This window comes from Scylla paramamosain, chromosome 15 (assembly GCF_035594125.1).
Source record: "Scylla paramamosain isolate STU-SP2022 chromosome 15, ASM3559412v1, whole genome shotgun sequence".
Classification (NCBI taxonomy): Eukaryota; Metazoa; Arthropoda; class Malacostraca; order Decapoda; family Portunidae; genus Scylla; species Scylla paramamosain.
In genome coordinates, this window is record NC_087165.1 from 17,998,153 (window position 1) to 18,021,011 (window position 22,859).

Sequence of the window (22,859 nt, forward strand, 5' to 3'; positions counted from 1 at the left end):
TGTGACGGTTATACAATTAATATGTATTTAATACAAATAATTATGTAAGTGAATTATACAATTCATGACTGTAACAGTAACATATTATCATATCATACTTCATACTTACATGTTATGGGTCTGGGTGTCCTGATGAACCAAGGAGAACCAAATAATGAGAAAACCTGTACTAACATCCTTCCAACACAGGTCTAAGCTGTATTCTGCCCCCTCAGGCCTTGCTGCGTCACCCAGTTCCCCTTCCATGTCAACAGGTCACCTCAGCTGGCAACCTATAGGACAGTATTTTTAGATGTAAACATCTTGCCCATACCACATTTACAACACCTTTTCTCCTTTTTCTCTCTCTCTCTCTCTCTCTCTCTCTCTCTCTCTCAGCTTCTCCTATCTTCACTACACCCACCCTCTCTCTCTCTCTCTCTCTCTCTCTCTCTCTCTCTGTGTGTGTGTGTGTGTGTGGCGGTAACTATGTGTTGCAGCAAATCTTGAACACCGTGAAGGTTTTAAGCTGTAGAACTCACAACTTGCTGTCTCCAAGGGCTGCCTCTCACCCTTCCACATGGCTGAGGACAAAAAGGCATGGTATAATTGAGAACAGGAAAGGGAACTGACAAGGACAGGAGTTGAATTAGGTTAAAACTCATGTTAACCTCACACTTACCTTTTTCACTTGTTTTTCTTGCCTGGGTGCTCATCTCTGCCTATTCCAGGTACCCATTTATCAACCATTCTGATGGAAGGATGAACAGCAGTGTGAGATGTGCACTGACAGCCCCATTCCAGATACAACCCAAGTCCAACAGATTCATATCTAGGCTTGCTAGCTACTACATCATGGAAGTGCACACAAGCATGGGAGACATAACATTTTCAAGTAGCATTACAACAAAAGGTTCCATCATCAGAATCTCATGCACTTTATATTTTTGCCCAGAACCATGCCAAGTCTGTTCTCCAACTAGCCAAACACTCCTTCATTAATAGAAAGTGTCAAAATCTTTCAAGATTTAACCCTCCTCATGACTTCTGGCATCTAGCCAAAAATATCTCCAATAACTTTGCTTCTTCTTCTTTCCCTCCTTTACTTCAAACTTTAGTAGGAAATATTAATGGAAAGTTAGTGAAAGTAACTGTAATTTTATTTGAAAGCCATAGTGCAATGTTTTGTGTGTGACCATAACTCAGATACAGGTAAATTTTGTCATACTTTCCATTCACAGATGTTTCTGATCGTATTTACTCTGGTTGTGGAAACTAGCAATATATACATCTTGTAGTTATTACAAGAGATGTAAACAGGTGGCTAACTAAAATAACAACAAACTAATATACTGTAGGTAGTATCTAAATTATAGGGAAAGTTTAATGTCTTTGATCTCAATGGGAAATAGCATGACTGGTGAAAGCCATAATGTCATTGAAGTGGAAAGGACTTAATTTACCCTGGCCCAGCAACATGACTATAAATGCTAAATTCCAATGCACCTGTACCTGTTCCTTTAGCTTACCTGTATAAATGCACTGGCATGTGTAAGTTGACTTCTGAGTTGACTTTCTGCCAACCCACACAATGCCACTACTGCAGCTTTACCATCACCACTGTCCTCACTCCCACTGACTTGTATGTATAGCTTTGTCAAAAAACACTAAAGTAAAACAGAGTGAAGCCTTGACAACTCATGTCAAAGAAAGAACAAAGGGCTGGATTGTCAAACTTTTCACTGAGAATGGATGGAGAGAGGTTGAAGAGACAGTTTGCTGTCACAAAGTAGCAAAAGACTTTAAAACACTTGGCCACCCACATATCTAATTAATGAAATTAACTACTTAAAATAATAAAATGAAGAAACTGAAAAGATGACATAGTAAAGAATGATAAGTAAATTAAAAAATAAGCAATTTACAGAAATCTATGAAAACTTAATTGGCCAGATGCAAAAGTAAGAAATTACAAAGCAAGTTAAGTAAAAGTTTCATCAAGTCGAGCATAATTCATATATATTTAATAATGTTCACAAAACCTTGAACAAAATAAGAACAGTTAAAGAAAGAACTAAAAGAACTGCAAATAACAGAAATATAGGGAGATAATGAAATAAGGAAGGAGTAAAATAAGAAAGGTGAGAAAATGTGGTAACTATAATGGATAATGCATAGCAAGAATAATTTTTTAAGAATAGGACATGGGCAGAAATAAGAGACCAGATGTTTAAGCAACATTAATAAATAAAGCTTGAATTAAGAGATTAATAATGTAGATTCACAAGAAAGTGACACTTGAAATGACATGAAAAAAAGGTGCAAGCAATGATTGTTTCCACCTTTAAATTAAGCTGCACACGAGATAAAATCACAAGTAACATGAGCTTGAGTCAAATATGTAACACAGTATCTAGCAAATACAGCATGGAAATTCCAATATATACATTTCTAAAGCAGAAAATAATGAGTTTGCAATTGAGGAGCTGACAAGTAAAAGGTCGTAACCTGCAAATCTGCTATTTTTTTTAGTTAGCAGTGGTTTCTTGGAGATTCTACCATCCTCTGTAATGTGGGGAGGAGAGAAGTGACACTCGACCATTTGGCCCCAGTACAATGGATTCAAAGTAGCATACTCACTCATGTTTTTCTTCAATATCAAGTCTGAACCTTAGTAGCAGATGATCTTAACTCTGGGTGGGTGGGTGGCTAATCACTGCATTGCTCTCAGCTGCCAGCCAGTGTGTGCCGTTTCATCGCACTTACATCACTCGTGTGCTGTCTTACTGCACTTGCATCACTCACGCTGGATTGATTCTCTCGGTATATTTTGCTTGAAATCATGGACTTTTCATTTGACTTGTCATTTGAAACTGATAGTGATTATCCTAAGCCTTGTACTTCTTGCAAGAGAATTATGAATCCAGAAAACTGGCAAGTTAACACAGCTAAAACCAAAAAAAGAAAAGGGTGATGAGTATTATTACAAAAGTATTTTTATAAAAATATTACAAAAATTCACCAAAAATTAACTTTTATGTATAAAAGCATGAAACTTTCATAATTTCTTAATATTCATATATATGAATATTAAACAATTTTGTGGAGTTTTTGTAGGAGTGGTAATTTTGAATTTTTTTTTAGTATTTTAGGGTATTTTTGAAAAATACATACATAAGAAAAATAAAGGAAATAAAAAAAAATAAAAAAATAAACATTCTCTGTTCCAAAACTTTCCAATGGTATAATTTCAGCTAGTATTTTGGTTACAAACTATGGCTGAAACTGTTTCCCTGCTTAATATAATTGTTCTCAAAACTAATCCATTGCTGGTTAAGACTTTTTACTTCTCAGTTCCTCATGTGTTGTATAATTGTTATATACATACAAAAATAAGCCAATATATTAAATACCTAGCTAATATCACTATCATGTCACAGCTCCATCACCCACAGCACTATATTTTTCTCTAGTGCAATCAGCCAAGGTGGCTACCACATGGCTAGCTCCAAGACACAGGTAAGTTATGAGGTTGATATTTAACATTTTTCTTTCTTAAAACATGAGTTTACCCTCACTTTCCATGCCTAGGTGTTGATCTCAAGTGTCAAGCCTATGTCTTTATAGTTTATCACAGAGTATTAGCAATGGCCTCAGCTGGTGCTGAGGTCTGCGTCTGATGGATGGGCAAAATAATTCATGTTCATGAAACTACAATTAAAAAAATGCAATCAAATCCTAATCATAACCAACATGAATATCTAAGAAATTATTGAACTCATAACACCCAATCATAATTATTACCTACATAATAATGAAAGTCAAATATTTATGACTAATCATAAAGCTTTGAAAACATGAAATTTTCAAACTGCACATAGAAAAGGAGCCAAACATATGCAGATATGCAACAAAATCCTACATAATTGAAGCACCAAAAGAAGTTAGGTGGTCCCTAATATTTACTACATAATATTGATCTATCACAATGTATTTTGTATTTCATTAATCTTGACATGCCTTCTGTATCACCACTCTTGTACTAAATGAATAATAAAAACTTGTGTATTAGACATACTATCCCCATACAAAATAAAAATAAGACAACCATTCCCATGTGTATGATTCCATCCTATACATTTCTTGGTAGGTTCTGAAAAAATAATGCAATAGTATTCTGTCTGCTGCAACAGTAGCTGCTCATCTTCAGTGTCCACAAGGGTTGTGGCATTCAATGACTAGATCACTTATACAATATAGTCAAGCTTTCAAATGAAACAACATTTAAAACAAGCAACAGTATAACAACTTAATCTGGATGGGATGTTTTGTTAAATGACCAAGGACAGTCACTTTACTGGTTACTGGGCTCTTCAGCTTGTAGTTACAGCTTAGCTTATTGTGACATCTGGTCCTCAACCCAAGATTGACTAGTACAAACACAACAATAAATTTATGATATGTTTCTGTTTGAATTTAACTAGAGCTCATCACACTGTAGGTTGGGATTTTTGAGTTTGCATATACAAGACTTACTTACTCAAACCATTGATTTTCAATCCATAAACTATGTAGTACTCTATACTGTATCTTGATCTCCAGCTTGAAAACAAATTGCACGTATGTTGTAAAATAAGTAATTATGGGAGTTGGTTGCTATTTTCTTAGTTGCTAGCCACAAGTTTCTCAATCAGGGGTAGTCTGTCTGCTGGCTTGGTAGCAAAATATTCCCTCTGCTCCTTTGAGTATCGTTTTTTTGGCACAATGATGTCTCTAAAAGACCAGTCCTCCCACTGGTCGTTGTATCGCCGTAAAAGTTCTGCCACTTCATTTTCTGTTGTTAGTATTTCCCTAGAAAACACAAGTCACCATTAGAACACCTGGTGCCACAATGTGGTCATAATACATACACCCCTACATAACCTTGTTGTCTTCTTATCTGCATTATTGTACATCAAGTACACACTTGTCTAATTGGTACTTGAAAAAAACTGCAAATGAGGTAAGTCCCCAACATGTTAGGGATGGAGTCAAAACAATTCAGAAATTGTGCAAAGAGAAATATGAGTAAGTGTACAAGGCTCACAATATGATTAAATTAACAATTACTATTGTAATAGCAGTTCTTACAATATATTTTACCTATGGAATGTCTTCAAAATGAAGGTAATGTTTATTCATTACTCATTATCTGTGATATGATGAAAATTATATACACACAATAAGGAAATGCTTAGAATGGCAAAAAAAAAAAAGCTTTTAGGTATGATAGACTCACTTCCCCCCAAATAAAATGTTTGAAGTCACAGGTGTAAGCAATTACCTTGCATGTGACAATTATCTACATGCCACAAAAGAATCGGTCTTATGCAAGCAGTGTGGAAGGCAACGTGTGATGTACCACAGATCAGGATCTGCCACATCTAATCTACCATCTCCAGAGCATTCAAATGAAGGTGCAACTCCACCTCTATCCTACCATTCCACTCCCTTGGAGATCCATAACCCCAATTGTTACAGCATCATCTGTAAGTTCCAAGGCTTCTTACTACTTTTTTTTTGAGAGGTTTCTCAGCTTCCCTAAGGTAACTGGGATCATAATTGTAAAGAATCAAGTTTAGATCCTAAGACTGAATCTCAAAATCTGAGGAGGGTGCAGCTTGACAGAGGTAAGAAACTTGGGTACTGCACAAAGGGATTTTTTTTTTTTTTTACTGTGGCAATGAAGTTAATAATGGCTATCTATGGAGGTGACTACATACTGCCAAGTGTTTTCTCTGCTATGTGGTGGGAAACTTATCGTGTATGCACTGCTACAGTTGAAAATGCTGTGTGTGTGCAAGGTCTTAAGTGTCATTATAGGAACACCTCTTAAGGTGTTCAGGAATATGTCAGGTTAGCACAAAGTACATAAGAAGACTTACATGCAGAAATCTAAAAGTACATTAAAGCAAGAGGAAAGATATTAGATTATAAAAATTTTGGCATTCAATGAGCAATTGTTACATATCTCTCATTATGAAGGGATTGTGAATTAAAATAAAGGATTATGGATTAAAATAATGAAATAAAGCAAGGATAATTAAATAAGATAAACTAATTACATCCTAGTGCTGTAAACTGTAATATAATCATAAAGAATGAATGAAGGAAACCTCTATAAATCATAAGTTTGAATGTGTGATTAATCCATTCTAAAGTCAATTATTCTATTAAGTACCTAGGGAGTGAGATGATGTGCACAATCAACAAATTTGCCATTTCTAGTGGATCCATCCATCAGATATTCTATATTGTACTGCAGCTTTTAAGATTTCACATAAGGATATTTTACTAATTTTGATGTGTTCCCAAAACAATTTAATTGATAGCAATTTTGTGATGTGAACAAAGACAAACATGTGTGCCATACTTAGCCACTCAATTGTGGTTGTTGGTGTAAAGCTGGTAGTGCCACCCATTTGGGGAATCAGCATATGGATGCATCATGCACTTTGATAAAGTGTCCATGTTGGAGTGGTAGGGAGCTACTTTGTGCATAATTATGTTGAACTATGGACACATGGATGATATTTTACATTGAGAAAAAGAAGGGCATGTGAAATAATTGCATGCTTGTGCAGCATTATAGAATGTGTGTGCTGGTCTAGCTTTCCCATGAACTAATTAATAAGAATGAAGAGTTTACATGTTTTTAGAGGCTGACATTTGTAAGAGCCATAAAAACCATAAATGATAACTTCCAGTGCTCAAGTCCCTGGTCCGATGGCATCTCCTTTGGAATGTTATATTTTCTCTTGGGAGAAAATTAATACAAGGTTATGTCATTAACTTATGACCAAGCTATATGGCAACTAAATTTATAAATGGGCAGAGAGAGAGAGAGAGAGAGAGAGAGAGAGAGAGAGAGAGAGAGAGAGAGAGAGAGAGAGAGAGAGAGAGAGAGAGAGAGAGAGAGAGAGAGAGAGAGAGAGAGAGAGAGAGAGAGAGAGAGAGAGAGAGAGAGAGAGAGAGAGAGAGAGAGAGAGAGAGAGAGAGAGAGAAATGTTATAGCTATACAATATGACTAGTATACAAGCATTGCTAAGATGCATCAACACTGACCTTGGGCATTTTCTTTGCAACTCTGGACAGTTGACAGTTGTGAAGATAGCAACACCTCGGAGAGCAAACCATCCTCCAAATTCAGGGTGCACACAAACACCAAAGATTTTTCTCTCAGGACACCAAGGATCAGACAACAAGTCTTTCCGCTGATAGTATCTCACTGCCCCAGAAACGTGGCCAGCAGTCTGGACCAAAACTCTGGGTCGCTTACTTGGTGTGGTTTGAAAATCATGAATAGTCTCAATTTCAAGGTCTGCAAACTCTGCTTTAATTGCAGCAAAATAATGCATCATGCACTGGTCAATGGGGTCCTGCTTTGTTCTTGTGCAGTCAGCTGAAGCTAGATATGGAATGAAAGCCTTCTCAAACATGCTTGGTGTGCTGATGATGATGAATGCCACTGTATCATCATTGTGTGGTAGGAGAAAAGCCTTTGAGACCTGCTCATTGTACCAGCCAATTTTGAAAGGATGACACTCAAATCCATAGGGAGAAAGTAATGATGAAAGTTTTCTTTCAATCTCTCTCAGTTTTTCCAGAGTGATAGTTACCATGATGATGCTTTCTTGTCTTGCTGTACTCTTTCAGTACTTTGACTCCATACACATTAATGCACCACAGCTTGAATATGTTAGAAAATTTTGCATGTATGACTGATTTCAATGCCTTTCAAGTAGTCATGCTTTTCCTTTTCAGAATTTTTTGAAACAGTTGCCCATAAAAGGAATTCTTGCTATGCAAATCTGTAAGAAAAATACCACATCAATTACCTAATCTATAAACTATGTTGACAATTGTTTTCCTTTGCTATAATTTTCTAGTTATCTTTCCAAAGGCATCATGATTTTTGGAAAGAAAACCTCATTCAAATTATTCTTATGATCACTACTCATATAGTGGTACTTATTATTTTATAGGCTCCACAGGTCTGGAGTAACTAAGGATAAGTTCAGAACTGCTCCTGCATATCAAATATATTTTCTTAAGTATATGGGATCTTGCACTGCTACATGAAACATGACATCACCCTATACTAAGAAAATAATATGGTTAAGATGTCAAACATAGTTACTAACAGAATACTATCATGTATTGAAGTTTTTGTATGAAAGGTATTAACTGAATTCAGAAATAACTTTTAAACAGCTTTCCCAGGCCAAAACCAGTAATTTTGTACAAATTTCAAAATAAAACCAAACCTAATGTATACATATACATTAAACACAAAGTAACTATGCACAGCATGGCTTATACTGTAACTCTGCAAGGTTCCTGAGGATGTTAGGAGTTTCACCATTTACCAGTTCACACTTCCATAGTTTTGTGTACTAGTACTAGAAAGGCAGCAGTTTGGCAACTCTATGTATTGACATCAGGCAGTAAATCTACTGAATGTGTATGTAGGTAGGTATTTCAACAATAGAAGTTTGTATGTATAACCAACAATATAGTACACCTCCCCTACAACAATATTTTTGACAACATAACAATGACAAACTCAAAAACCCCAATCACCTACCATTAAAGGCTGTAGCCACACTTAATCAGCATGAAAAGTTTCCTTGTGTCTCCCTTTCTATCCAAAGATACAAATTATGAAATTGACGAACTTGTACTATATAAGAAATAATAAAACAAATCTTGCTCTGACTCACAAAAGCTCATCATTTGTGTGTCAGAGGAGACATATCACCATGCTGCTATGAAGTGTGGTAGAAAAGGCATGTTAACTCAACACTGTCAAAATCCTAAAATTGTTTACTAACCTGATTCTTGAACTTCATCTTAACCAATAGTTTTAGGTCAAATTACATTAAGAAATGAGGCAAAACAAATATCTACACTACTTTATACATCTGAGCAAAGATCATGCTGACTCTGTGTCTGGGGCAGATATGATAGACACAGGGCTGTTGTGGGAGGCCATCATGTTGAAGGGCAATCATGATGAGAAGCCACTTCAAATTCTTTCTCTCAGTATCATGTGATTAACCTGGCAGTGTATTTGTCTTCTATTATCTCTGAGGTACAATTAATGTGATCTAATATCATATACCACAGCAAACAAAGTTCTTTGCCATCTGTTGAGAAAAGAGGCTGTGTTATTTTTATTGCTGTATAAGACAATACCAAAATACCCACACTTATAATGTTCCTCTTTCTGTATAATATTGTGGAGCCTTTTCTGGGTATATTTGGGATGACATTATTACTAGTTTGTGTGATATAGTAGAAATATATAATCCATACATAGAGAAATGCATAAGCAGCAAAACCACACTTACGAGTAAACACACCACTTAATGAAATGTCTGGAGACTGTTCCCAACAACTTAGACATAACAAAATATCTTGAAAATGAACAATCCCTTATGAAAATGTAATTAACACCATATCATACACACTGTGACCTATAACAAAAATAATTTTGTCAGACAGTGTGAAAGGGGGCCCAATTTTAGACAAATGCCTTACGTTTGATTTATTCACCCTAATCTTCAGTCTTGTTAGCTATGGGTAGAGAGAAAATGGTTAAGTGGAAACTTGTAAGTCAACCACAATCACCTAACATACAACCTTTGGTAATGAAAAAATCAAAATGTATGTATTAATTAACACTATAATTTTAACAAAAATAAATATAGGGGCTCAGTGGCAGTGGGAATGAGTACGTTACACATGTCATTGTGTGAAATATTTTCATGTTATCCTAGGTGTGGCTACTTTACAAGCACCTTCCTTTCTGAAAGGCTTTATTGACCTGACTGTCAAGAGTTTTATCTCCTGTTATTCAAAATAAATGCTATCACAGAAAGGTGGTGCCTTGCCACTGCCTTTGATATGTTTTAGGACACTAATGAAATTGTAATACAAGAGTAATGAGTGTCATAACTGATGGCACCATGGAGGCTGTGGGCATGGAAATATTAGTATCAACTGGATCATTTGATGGCTACTGATGCAATGGCACAGTCCATATAACTATTTGAAAAAAAAGAAATCCCAAGTTGTGTGGGTTAAATATCTTTCCGGAAAACCTTCCCTGAATAGCCGGACATTTAACAAGCACATACAAGAGCATGAAAGGCATAAAGCCACTAATACCTGAAACTTTTTAAGTACACCTAACATGGACCTGGCAAAGCTCATAATAAGTTGGAAGGAGTACTGATAGTGATCGATGTCACTGAACTAATCCTTGGTACTTAAGACAATATTGCGTCACCATCTCCATTACTCTTTCAGTCAATATTAACTTATAGGATCAGGGAATTATGTTAGCCAACTAATTCCTAGTCGTTAATTCTCGACAAAAATGACTTTTTTTTTTTTTTTTTTCAAGTCGTGATCAACGCTTGAAGTTATCAACGATATTAACTAATCGAGTCCTTGGATGAAACCCTCCCCCGCCACATGTTATTTCAATACCTGACTTATCTTTAACATAAAACCTCCATGTTATTTCAATACCATACTTGACTTATCTTTAACATTAACCTATCTACTGCAAAGGCATGAACAGTCCACAAACCACCTGCCTGCAACAGTACCCCGGATCATGGCCATGAACCTGCCGCCGCCGGTCGACACTGTCGACAGCTACACTCGGCTTTCTCCTTTGCTTCACTCGCCCTAACAGGGTCACAATATCAAAATGTAAACTATGAAATAATGATTAGTGAGATTGCCAGTGTTTGTATTGTCCTGAGTCATGCCAGCCTAAGTACAGAACCTTAGATTATCAGAATATGACAACTAATACGGCTGTTTCAAATCAGACTATACATTAATAATTTCTTCGTTAAAATGTTTACACTTTACTTTTACTGATTCATTAACTAATTTATCTAGCCATTTTTCTTCACTTCTGCCTTTAAGCCAGTAGTACTAAAATATAAACTTTAATGTTTATTCTTTTTTAAATGAATGCAACAGTAAAAATCCACACCTTAAACGAACTACTGATAGTTTCCTCAGCTTGTATAACCATTTCATAACCAATGACTTAGGTTTCGTTTGGTTACATGTAAAGAAAATGCTCCTATATACACTATAACCGAAATAACGTAGTCATTAAAATTAACTAAGGAAATTATCAGATGAAAAAAAAAAGTATATATATATATATATATATATATATATATATATATATATATATATATATATATATATATATATATATATATATATATATATATATATATATATATATATATATATATATATATATATATATATATATAAGTTCAGAATTGTACAAAACAAAAATTCTCTATCAAAAGTTTTTCTCTAAGTTTAATGATTATTAAATAATGAAATGCAGAAAAATCTTGATATAAAAAGTATTCATCGATAAAAAGTTTTTTTTTTTTTCGTCTTATTAATTTATTTTCTTTGGTGAAATATGATTATTTTCTACGCACCACTCATAAGAACTCAAAATAATATTTTACATATGTACAATTGTTTTTCCTTAAGGAGTAGGTCAACGCTTTTTCGTTGAAAAAATTAAATACTGCTTCAAATTACATGAAATTTTACTAAGAAGTAGCAATGATATCTACTTGCGTGTGTAGAGTTTCAAGAAATATGGAAAAGAAAGAAGAGAAAATAATATTGTTGAAAAAAAAAAGTTGGATTTTAAATCCGATTTTGATCAATTATTAGTAAATAATTTGATGACGTATATTAATTTTAAAGTTGTTATTGATGAAATTGATCATTCAAGAATGAATCTTATTTTCGTTTGCTATTCTTTAATGTGTTATTTCATGAAAAAAAAAAAAATGAAAACGAACAACTTTTCAACAGCTTAAAAAAATCGCAAATACACTTTAAAAATATATAAATAATCAGCCAAATCCAAAAATCGAAAAAAAAAAAAAAATATATAGAAAACTTAATAAATAATAAAATAAAAGTGAATGAAGTAAAAAGCATGAAAAACCAACGAGATATATACAATGAAAGATAAAAATCTTGCTTCTGAGAAAACACGATTAGGAGGAGCCGCTACGTCCGTCACGCCATGACTCACTCACATTCACAACTCTTCTACACTTCATTAGACAATGTTTGGCATGTTCAACAGCTGTTTCAGTATCATGGTTTGCATATCTTAGGTACATAGCAAACCCTGTGTGTTTCACATTCAAGAAGGAAGTTAGTTTGCAAACACGATCGAATCCCACACCAAGCAACATCAAGACATACACAAACATTATTATTAGTGGATAGTAATTTTTGTTTTGCACTTTGCCGTGGATTACTGCACCACAGTCATTGCACCAGCATGAATGTGTCTATCTGACGATGAATAGATTTTACTGTAACAACTGGTGAGGTACGAAAAACATTTTTCTTACTACCTCCTCTACATCCGTTTCTTCAGGGAAACAACGTTTACTATCACTCATTTCTAACTTTATTTCTTCTCATCATACAAAGATCTATTCTTAGCACTCGGTGCAGGGTGGCTGGGGTGAGTCATGAGACGGTGGAATGGATGTGCCCGCGGGCGGTACAGGTGCTTGGCTCTTCCTCTATTTTCCTCTTTGTTTCGTCCTCCAACTGCGTTCTCAAGCTCACGCCGACATGCTATATACTTCTTGAGCCTTCCCATGACGACAAACAAAGGAACAGCACAATATCACAGACAAGAGGAGACAACACGTGAGGAGGCAGTAGGCATCTGCCGAAACGATAATTACTCCCAGTGAGGTCTAAAGCACTGGATCAGGGGGGTGCTGTGAACTTATCAATAAACCCAGCTGTGGCCTCACTCAACGCTTCCCTTTGTGTCTCACAATACAAGGCGGCAGTCACATCCTGCCCTGTAAAGACAACTCTCTTCCTCCACACAAAACTACAAGTACCTAAATACACACACACCCTTCAAGCAAAATTCAAAATTATCATGGCGACTCCTACACCAGCCTCGGAGTCTCCATCTGGGGAGGGGACAACAAATGTCCCCAGGTTAGACTGCTCTTCTGATATCGACCCTAAGTGTCTTGACACCCCCCCTCAATTTTTTCTTCATTAACTTTTGCAACATTCGCAGTCTTAGATCTAATTTTCAATCTGTAGAACATCATCTCTCATCTACTAAACCTCATCTTCTTTTCCTCACTGAAACTCAGGTGTCTGAGGCAACTGACAGTAGCCCCTTTTCTGTTCCCTCCTACTTTCTCTATCCTCATTTTCAATCCAAAGCTGGATGTTGCGTTTATGTGAGCAACTACTTAACTTGCTCTTGTGCCCACGCTCTTGAATCTTCTGAGTTTTCTACCATCTGGTTACGACTACAGAGTCACTCTCAAACTAAATTTATCTGTGCTGTATACCTCTCACCTAACTTCTCTTACTATAAGAAATTCTTTGACTACTTAACTCCCAAAGTGGAGCACATTCTGACTGTCTTCCCTTTTGCGGAAATCTCCATTCTTGGAGACTTCAGTGTTCACCATCAGCTTTGGCTTTCCTCCCCCTTTGCTGACCATCCTGGTAAACTAGCCTTCAACTTTGCTATCCTCCACGATCTAGAGCAATTGGTGCAACACCCTACTCGTATTCCTGACCGTCTTGGAGATGCGCCCAACATTCTTGACCTTTTCCTAACCTCTAATCCTTCTGCTTGTGCTGTCACCCTCTTCTCCGTTGAGCTCCTCTGATCACAATCTCATATCTGTATCTTTTCCTATCACTCCAGTCCCTCCTCAAGATCCCCCTAAGCGGAGGTGCCTCTGACGTTTTGGCTCTGCTAGTTGGGGGGACCTGAAGAAGTATTTTGCTGATTTTCCTTGGAATGACTACTGCTTCCGTGTCGGAGACCCGTCTCTGTGTGCCGAGTGCATAACAAAGGTGACAGTGTCTGGCATGGAGGCGTACATTCCTCACTTTTTTTTTTTTTTACCTAAACCTTGGTTTAACACAGCCCGTTCTCGTGCTATATATGATAGAAAAGTAGCCCACAAAAGGTACTTAAACCTTCCATCACCAGAATCTCACGCGCTCTATATTTCTGCCCGGAACCATGCTAAGTCTGTTCTCCAACCAGCCAAAAACTCATTCATTAATAGAGTGTTAAAATCTTTTAAGATCTAACTCTCCTTATGACTTCTGGCATCTAGCCAAAAAATACCTCCAATAACTTTGCTTCTTCTTTCCCTCCTTTATTTCGACCAGATGGCACCACTGCTATCACACCTATCTCTAAAGCTGAACTCTTCGCTCAAACATTTGTTAAAAACTCTATCTTGGACGATTCAGGGTTTGTTCCTCCCTCTCCTCCACCCTCTGACTACTTCATACTACCTATTAAAATTCTTCTCATAGATGTTTTTCATGCCTTCGCTGGCCTTAACCCTCTGAAGGCTTATAGACCTGATGAGGTTCCTCTTGTTCTCCGAAACTGTGCCTCCATGCTTGTACCTTGTCTAGTCAAACTCTTTCAACTCTGTCTGTCAACATCTACCTTTCCTTCTTGCTGGAAGTTTGCCTACATTCAGCCTGTTCCTAAAAAGGGTGACCGTTCTAATCCCTCAAACTACCGTCCTATTGCTTTAATTTCCTGCCTATTTAAAGTTATTATTATTATTATTATTATTATTATTATTATTATTATTATTATTATTATTATTATTATATTATCGTATTTGTAGAGTTTTATTACACAATGTATACCACAAATGACTATGTAAGCTAAGACGCTATGTTTTTTCACGTAAACCTTTCTTGGACAAATAAACCATTTATTATTATTATTATTATTATTATTATTATTATTATTATTATTATTATTATTATTATTATTACTTTACAAATTGCCTGGTCCAGTTTGCTTTCCACTACCACCTCACATTCATTTCCACTTACTCCTTTAGCACAATCATTATTATCATTATTATTATTATCATTATTATCATTATTATTATTATTACTATTATTATTAAATTATTTTACCACTATCTCCACAACCATCGCTGTACTTACCTCCTAGGACCTGCTTCTTCCATTACTTTCCGTTCCCCCAGCGTCCCTTCCTCACCAAAACTGCTCTCTCTCTCTGCCTCCTCCTTCTCCTTCTCCGACCCCAAAAGAACAGTTTCACGAAGCAGTGAGACGGGTTTGCTGAAACAACAATACCAAAGAAAAGGAAAAATAAAGGTTAACATTTTTAAGAATATATGTAATACGTGTTATAATAGTTGTGTGGGCCTACACTTGTTATTCACGATTTCATATTATTTACTCAAAGGCGGTTTTACTTGTTTATTTTCGTTATACTTCTCATTATTCTTGAGGAGACCTTGTCACTACTGTGTTATTAGTCACACGAGTGATTAACTTGTTACATGGAATAGTCTGACGAGTTTACCTGCGGGGGGGTTATACATATTCTAAGTATACTACATTATTATTTAATGTATTGTTAATTCGTTTTACCCTGCTCACTTCACTACGTATAAGGAACAAAGAAAGATCGTTAAGCATTCACGCTCAGTCTGCTAGTTATATTAATTTCTCACGACGCACACACACACACACACACACACACACTATCCTTGGGTTTCTGATTGCTAAGCTCTCCTTACATCCTTCTAATCCTCAAGGGTAACATTTTGGACATTTCCGACTCGAATCACAAACTTGGCTGAGGAAGAGGAAAGAAGGGACACGCACACATCTCTAGTATCCACTCGGGGTTTGAATTACTGCAGTTGGCTCTCACTCGTCTGTAAAGCTGGGTTCATTCAGTATGTAAAGCTACGAAACGAAGGTAAAACAGTGTTGAGTGACGGTAAATAAAGATACTTGTTGTCAACATTATTTCCATTCTGCCTCCAGTACCAAGGAATTATCATTAAGTGTGCAGGGGAGCCATGTATAGTCAATGCTGTTTAATACTACACTTAATTATATACAAATACTTTTTTAATAAGATCTGTTCCACCTTTTTTTTTTTCCAGGATAATCTGTACAGTAGCAGTAACAGTACATGCATAACAGGGATCATCATCACTTCCAGATACATTATTTTAACTCGACTTTCGTAGTAACATAACCTGGCATTATTTTCTGGCCAGCTCACTTAAGAACACTCTCTTGTTGCTCTCGCTTAATGACAGTGAAGGAGGTCTGCATTTTCTCTGAATTCCGTATCATAATCATTCCCATCATTTGCTTGATCTCTCTCTCTCTCTCTCTCTCTCTCTCTCTCTCTCTCTCTCTCTCTCTCTCTCTCTCTCCCACACACAAACCGTAGCTCGAGTATTTCTCTTTTTCCTTTGTTACGTTGGAAGTAAAAAAAAATCTTGTGAAAAGTTTCTAGTCTTTTGCCTCTGTTTCTTTTATTTGTTTTTTTTTACAGCATGCCAGGAATAACAAAGCTGGACGCGTGTTCGTCCTCTCGGTGTGCCTGGGTGAGTGACGAGGCCTGTTATACCGGATAATTATTTAATTGTTCCATTTTATTAATTTCCTTATCTATTTTCATTACAGATGGCAGTCACAGCTTAACCTCTAAGTAAGCCATCAAAGTTGAATACATTTGAGTCAACATATATTAAGCAGTGAAAGGTAATGGAAGAAAAGCTTTAATTTTTTTGAGGAAAAAAAATCATAAAAGCCGGAAAAGAAAATGCTGAAATTCATATTTGAAAACTTGTTGAGTAACTGAAGAAAAATATATGGACGGCTTGAACACAGCAGCGAAGTAAAATGCGATACCGGCAGGAGTAATGAAGGAAGGAGAGTTGTGGTGTCGTGTGCTGGAGACCACGACCTGAAGGATACAGTACTTCGGTAGATAAGATGTACAATAAAAAAAAAAGAAGTCCAAACTCTCGTAACACACACACACACACACACACACACACACACACACACACACACTGATTTTGCTTTATCAGCTCCTCTCCTCAAACTGTCTTCAAGGTCTCTCTCATCGTCGCAGTGTTGCATCTCTTGCTCTCTTCTATCGCTACTTTCACGCTAACTGCTCTTCTGATCCTGTCAACTGTCTGCCTCTCCTCCTCCCGCGGCCTCGCTGCACAAAACTTTCTCTCACCCCTATTCTGTCTACTTCCCTACTGCGAGAGTTAACTAGTATTCACAGTCTTTTATCTTTTTGACTGGTAAACTGTGAAACTCCTTGCCTGCTTCTGTATTTCTGTATTTTTCTCTAACTCGAACTCTTTCAAGAGGGAGGTTTTAAGACACTTCTCCTTTAATTTTGACTAATCCTTCTGGCTCTATTCTTTAGGAACTGGCGTCTTCATTGGGCTTTTTTTACTACTTTCTTTCTTTTTAGCCCTTGGCCAGTGCCCCTATCACATAAAGTGCACACACACACACACACACACACACACACACACACACCATAAGGTAATCATATTAGAGTTTTTAAATAAATTTTGATGGAAACATTTCTATCCCAAGGTAAACATCAAACGGTGACTGCACCCAAGGGAAAAGCCGCTAAGGAAAGCCTGCACGTTTTTTCTACCTAATGTGTAAATTTAGCGCTTAATTTGCCTAATTACCCTATTAGTTCAATACGTTTCGAGTGAAAGCGCTGAGCGGCTTTTAACTGTGATGTGCTGGCTGCTTGTCTTTTTGGTCTTACACTGGTGTTTGTTACGCGGTGGCAGTAATGCGGGGGGAAAGAAAATTCACTTAATTCTGTTAATTCAACTTCGTGTCAACAACAACAATAACAACAACAACAACAACAACAACAACAACAACAACAACAGCAGTAGCAGCAGCAACAACAACAACAACAGCAGCAACAATAAGAACAATTGCTAGGTCTGAATGGAGTCGTGAATATTGCCCGTGTTCCGGATCCGCTTTTCAGAAGTCAGGATATGGATTCGTACCATCTCTTGAGAGAGAGAGAGAGAGAGAGAGAGAGAGAGAGAGAGAGAGAGAGAGAGAGAGAGAGAGAGAGAGAGAGAGAGAGAGAGAGAGAGAGAGAAACAAAATTTGTTGGTGCTTACTTTATACACATCGAGAGGAAAAGTTGTTACATAAATACCGTGTTTTATTTTACGCAGTTCCTGTCAAAAGTGACTTAAGCAAAACACTAAACTTTAATATGAGCTATGGAAAGACACACACACACACACACACACACACACACACACACACACACACACACACACACACACACACACACACACACACACACACACACACAAACACACACGCGGTGCGGGCGCACAGTGGATTTACGATAAGCAATTGAGATGAAGATACCCACAATCATTCAGGCTTGGTTTCTGTTCTACTATCCCAGCATGCAAAGTTTCAGAAGTCTCGAATCTAAAGTGTTGCAATTACATACATAACAGAAAATGTCTTGCTCTCCGCTTAAGTGATCTGTGGTTTGTCCTTAAAACGGCCTCCGGTAACAACCAACGCGGACCGCTCTCTTGGGGACTACTTACAAAGGTAAGGCCGTGAGGGTAGTGTTCAGCCGTATCATGGAAACACTGAGAAATTGATCTGAGAAATTGATCTGAGGAATAAATCTCCTGTGAGAGACTTTCGCTGAAGATCGAATCTCTGCCACGTCCCTCACGGAAACACGAGTCTGACAACTTTACTGATCAGGCCAAGGAGTTTACCATGACTCGATTAGATTTTGATCTGCCTTGACTGTCTCAGCACATGAGGTTCGCAACATGTACAGTGCAAATGGTACTCATAATTTGTTGTCTGGACGAGTGGTAGATGAAGATGTATGTCAGGTTTTACATAAGATTCTAAGAATTTGTTCCTGATTGCTCAGTAATTTTAGATTATCTATGATTTGAACTGGAAATGTCATTTTCTCATATGCTTTTTTGATGGACCATAAATTATAATGTGTATGTATATGCTATTTTTTGTATGGTCAATAAATCTATTCATTTATCTACTTCGTCCCTACTTAAGGAAGGCAAGGTAACATGTCAAAAGAGAACGAGCTAAAAGATGAAGGCACCATGAGAATGAAACATTCTTAATACAATGAAGACGTGACTAAAAAGTAAAAAGCAAATAGCGGTGATGTTAAGGGAGACCAGACAATAAAATGAAGAGATGATGCAAAGAAAGTTTAGGTTTTGTAAGGCTTCAAGCAGTAAGCATAAAACAGCCGACTACTGACGGAGTTAAATGATGGTTCTTCCCGGCCACTGTTGGACTGTGCCATCTTCCTGAATTGTCCTTCACACACACACACACACACACACACACACACACACACACACACACATCTCTTTTAAAATTCATTACCTTAAACATTTGCGACAGGTGGAAAAATGAGAGTAAGAGGTATTAAGTATTTCGAAATACAAGATGTATCTTTGTCTCTGCGCAAACAGCAGGAACCACAAAAGAACGAGAAATGCCGACCATTACGCCAGAGCTGCATTACCATAAAGGAGGACGAAGAAAAGGCTCCTGCGAGCAGCAAAATTTTATGATAATATCCCTCGCCTGCTCCTCCTTTCTTCATACTCATCCCGCTCCTGCATCTTCGTCCCTTTTTTAAGATGTCGCAACTATCTCACGTGTAACACACACACACACACACACACACACACCATGCTATGCGGAGAAGGGAGAGAGAGAGAGAGAGAGAGAGAGAGAGAGAGAGAGAGAGAGAGAGAGAGAGAGAGAGAGAGAGAGAGAGAGAGAGAGAATGGTGTGTGTAATATATATATATATGAGAGAGAGAGAGAGAGAGAGAGAGAGAGAGAGAGAGAGAGGAGAGAGAGAGAGAGAGAGAGAGAGAGAGAGAGAGAGAGAGAGAGAGAGAGAGAGAGAGAGAGAGAATGGTGTGTGTAATATATATACGAGTATATATATATATATATATATATATATATATATATATATATATATATATATATATATATATATATATATATATATATATATATATATATATATATATATATATATATGATTTTTTTTTTTTTTTTTTTACTAGATCGATCACCTTACTTTTCAAGTTGTGCCCGATAATTGGAACGCTGCATTGCGAGCGGCTGCTAGGCTGCGGTGAGCATGAGCAGATGACTCTGATGCACAATATTTGCATTAATATTAGCGGTGTGCTCCTCTGTTTAGCATGTCTCATATTACCAGGTGAGAATTTACATACAAGGTTTCATATTCGTTGATGAATGCAAGTGGTGGATGTGACAGGCAGTGGGTTATGAGTCGCTTGAACAATTAATATTCGTACTCGTCGCCTTGACACTCAAGCTTAATTGTTAGTTACCCTAGAATCGTTATTGCAGAATTGTGCACCTCAATATATAGGAGGTGAGAATCTGCTAATTTTATATATATTCCTTTCCACCATCCTAAAGTATAATCCTGAGCCTCTGATCTTTCCATTTCCATGCATGAACTCACAATATGGAGAATACGGTGATCTTCATTGCCAAGTCACTACTCCATCAAAGTAATGTTCTTTGATAACATTTGATAACAATATCAGCTTTTATATAATAACTACCTGTGTGAACTTATCAGCTGTAACCTGTCTTACTCTTTCCGTTGTCGTGCGGTGAAAAGCTGTCAAATCACTCTCATCTACTTTGTCTACTTCATTAATGCAAGGATTTACACCTTCATACCTTTTGCTGAATTCTGAGACCATCCTGAAGTTTGGAGTCTTTCAAGAGAGGAATATCGTGATACCTCAAGAACTAAACTAAATGCCACCTTCAAATTTTAGAACTCTACATATTATTTATTTATTTATCCATTTTTTTTTAGAACGCTATCCACTTATTTCTTTATGTGAGTTCTGTCTTGTGACTAGCCAACCTTCTCTTCATGGATAAAAAATACCAATAAAAAATCATAATACAATTAGTTTGCGAGGAAATAAACCTACCATGTGAAAACCTTAGAAAATCCAAAATTAACCGATAAAACTAACACGTAATTCTTGTACGCCAGCTTTTCTCATTAGGACAATCACAAACACGATTAGCATCATTCTCATGGATGTTTTCCAAAACGATATAGAATCCTTGTTATACTGTCACTAGAATTCTGAGAATATCATTCAAAATTCTAATAACTTCCACTTCAACCTGTTACAAATAATCGGGATGAGGTGCTGAAACCCTCGAAAATAATGCCCATTATTGTCTTAAGGACGGAGTACAGAAGTGGAGTAACCTGTATTCATTCCAACTGTTTTGTGTTTGTCCTTAATCTTAAGTCCCTTGATCTGCTGAAATCTTACAAACCTGACAACATTGATAGACTTTTAGAAGACCACAGGACTAGAGACCAAGAGAAAAAAGGACAAAGTGGAAATGAGTGTCTGTTACTCAAGTTCTGACCATGATTGCATATCGAATTAAAACCATTTAGACTTTTAAAAGACTTTTAAAGCGATGGGTTACTAGATGCATTTTCTCTCAAAGGTCAAAGTTCTTGCAGGAAGGGTAATTTGAGGGGGGGTATGAGTTTTTTTTTTATTTTCTCTTTATTGACTTGCTAACATTTCTTTTATTGTGCCGAAGATAATGTAAAAACTTCGGCATCAGTTAAGGTCACGGTCATTTTTAGTGTTGATGACAATGGTTCATAGTCACCTGTACAAGCAGGCATGGACCATCAGTTAACCTTAAAGAGCATAGTGTTGTTGAAGGGGATAAGTCATTACTTTTATCTGAGGACGTGACGTGGACATGAGGGAGCTAAAGTTTAATCATAGCAAGCGTGGATCAATGAAAATGTTTGAAAATCACCCCGACAAGTAAGAGCCATCAGATTACTAAAGGGAGCAATGTTGGTGGTGTGGACAAATCACTGCTTTTATTTAAGGACGTGACGTGGACGCGTGGGAACTGAGGTTTAATTATAGCAAGCGTGGGGCGGCGATAAATCCCAGCGAGAAAGGGTGATGGTGTTGTTATCCTGGAGGTTGCCGGTGAGTGTAACAGCCTTCCCTCAATGAGCAATGATTCAATGTGACATTCATGACCTACGCACGCCCCTGGAGGGAATGCTGCAGAAAGTGAGCGTAAATCAGCAGTGATAATATTGGATGGCGTTCGGGAGCATCTCTCACACTTGGGGCTGTAACTTACTCCTTTCGCTAATCTTGTTAACAGATGTATCATTGTGATTCGCAATGCTGCACCTGTTATCATTACCACCTCCACCACCACCACCACTACTACTACTACAACTACTACTATAACTACTACTATAACTACTACTACTATTACTAAAACAACAACAACAACAATAATTACTACTACTACTACTACTACTTCTACTACTACTACCACTATTACTACTGCTGCTGCTGCTGCTGCTGCTTCTGCTACTCTCAATATCATTAAAACGTAAAATTAATCGTGCCCCAACCCTATTCGCATTCTAAACCCACATATCCTGGTGAGGCAACTACTTCAGTTGACTAGCTGCAGCCCGGGGATAGGTAGTGTTCCCATCTGAGGTAACGATAAGCCAAACGAGCTTCACGATATTTTACTAGTAGGGTACTTTCTTTTCTGATTCAGGTTTGCCTGTGCGAGGCAGCAAGCCATACCGCGCTAAACTTGCTGATCGTAGTGGCCTGTACCGGTGAGTTTCCTGTCGTTAGGAGGTTCAGGTTTCTCATCAAGGCACTCGGTGTGTACTCGAGACCAAGGCTGGTAGGGGTCAAGCAGGTAATCAGTGGCACTCGCGGATGGACAATGGGCACACTCCAACAAAGGCCCTTTAAATGAACATGAGCG

The 22,859-nt window shown here is 37.2% G+C and overlaps 1 protein-coding gene across 5 annotated transcripts; it reads right to left on the reverse strand.

Annotated features, from left to right (window-relative positions):
• Positions 1-1,123: 1,123 nt before the first annotated feature.
• Positions 1,124-15,219, reverse strand: LOC135107553 (cyanocobalamin reductase / alkylcobalamin dealkylase-like). 5 transcript variants are annotated; one of them, XR_010271821.1, is made up of 4 exons: positions 8,853-9,144; positions 7,084-7,829; positions 4,520-4,830; positions 1,124-2,927 (listed from the first exon to the last, which is right to left on the reverse strand). XR_010271821.1 is itself a non-coding variant. In XM_064017553.1 (3 exons), the coding sequence occupies exons 2-3, from the start codon at positions 7,638-7,640 to the stop codon at positions 4,644-4,646; spliced, it is 744 nt and encodes a 247-aa protein (XP_063873623.1). In that variant the 5' UTR covers positions 7,641-7,829; positions 15,082-15,219; the 3' UTR covers positions 1,124-4,643. The 5 variants fall into 5 exon arrangements, 4 of the variants coding, with proteins under 4 accessions (XP_063873623.1, XP_063873622.1, XP_063873624.1 ...); XM_064017553.1 differs by lacking the exon at positions 8,853-9,144 and adding an exon at positions 15,082-15,219 and having other exon boundaries at positions 1,124-4,830; XM_064017552.1 differs by lacking the exon at positions 8,853-9,144 and adding an exon at positions 10,626-10,712 and having other exon boundaries at positions 1,124-4,830.
• Between the last annotated feature and the right edge of the window lie 7,640 nt (positions 15,220-22,859).

What these genes read in the sequence shown, in the direction of transcription:
- LOC135107553 (XM_064017553.1), bottom strand. Translation starts at nt 7,640, where the DNA reads ATGGTAACTATCACTCTGGAAAAACTGAGAGAGATTGAAAGAAAACTT. An exon ending in TTGCAAAGAAAATGCCCAAG is followed by an intron (nt 4,831 to 7,083) that starts GTCAGTGTTGAT and finishes TGTGTTTTCTAG; the next exon opens with GGAAATACTAACAACAGAAA.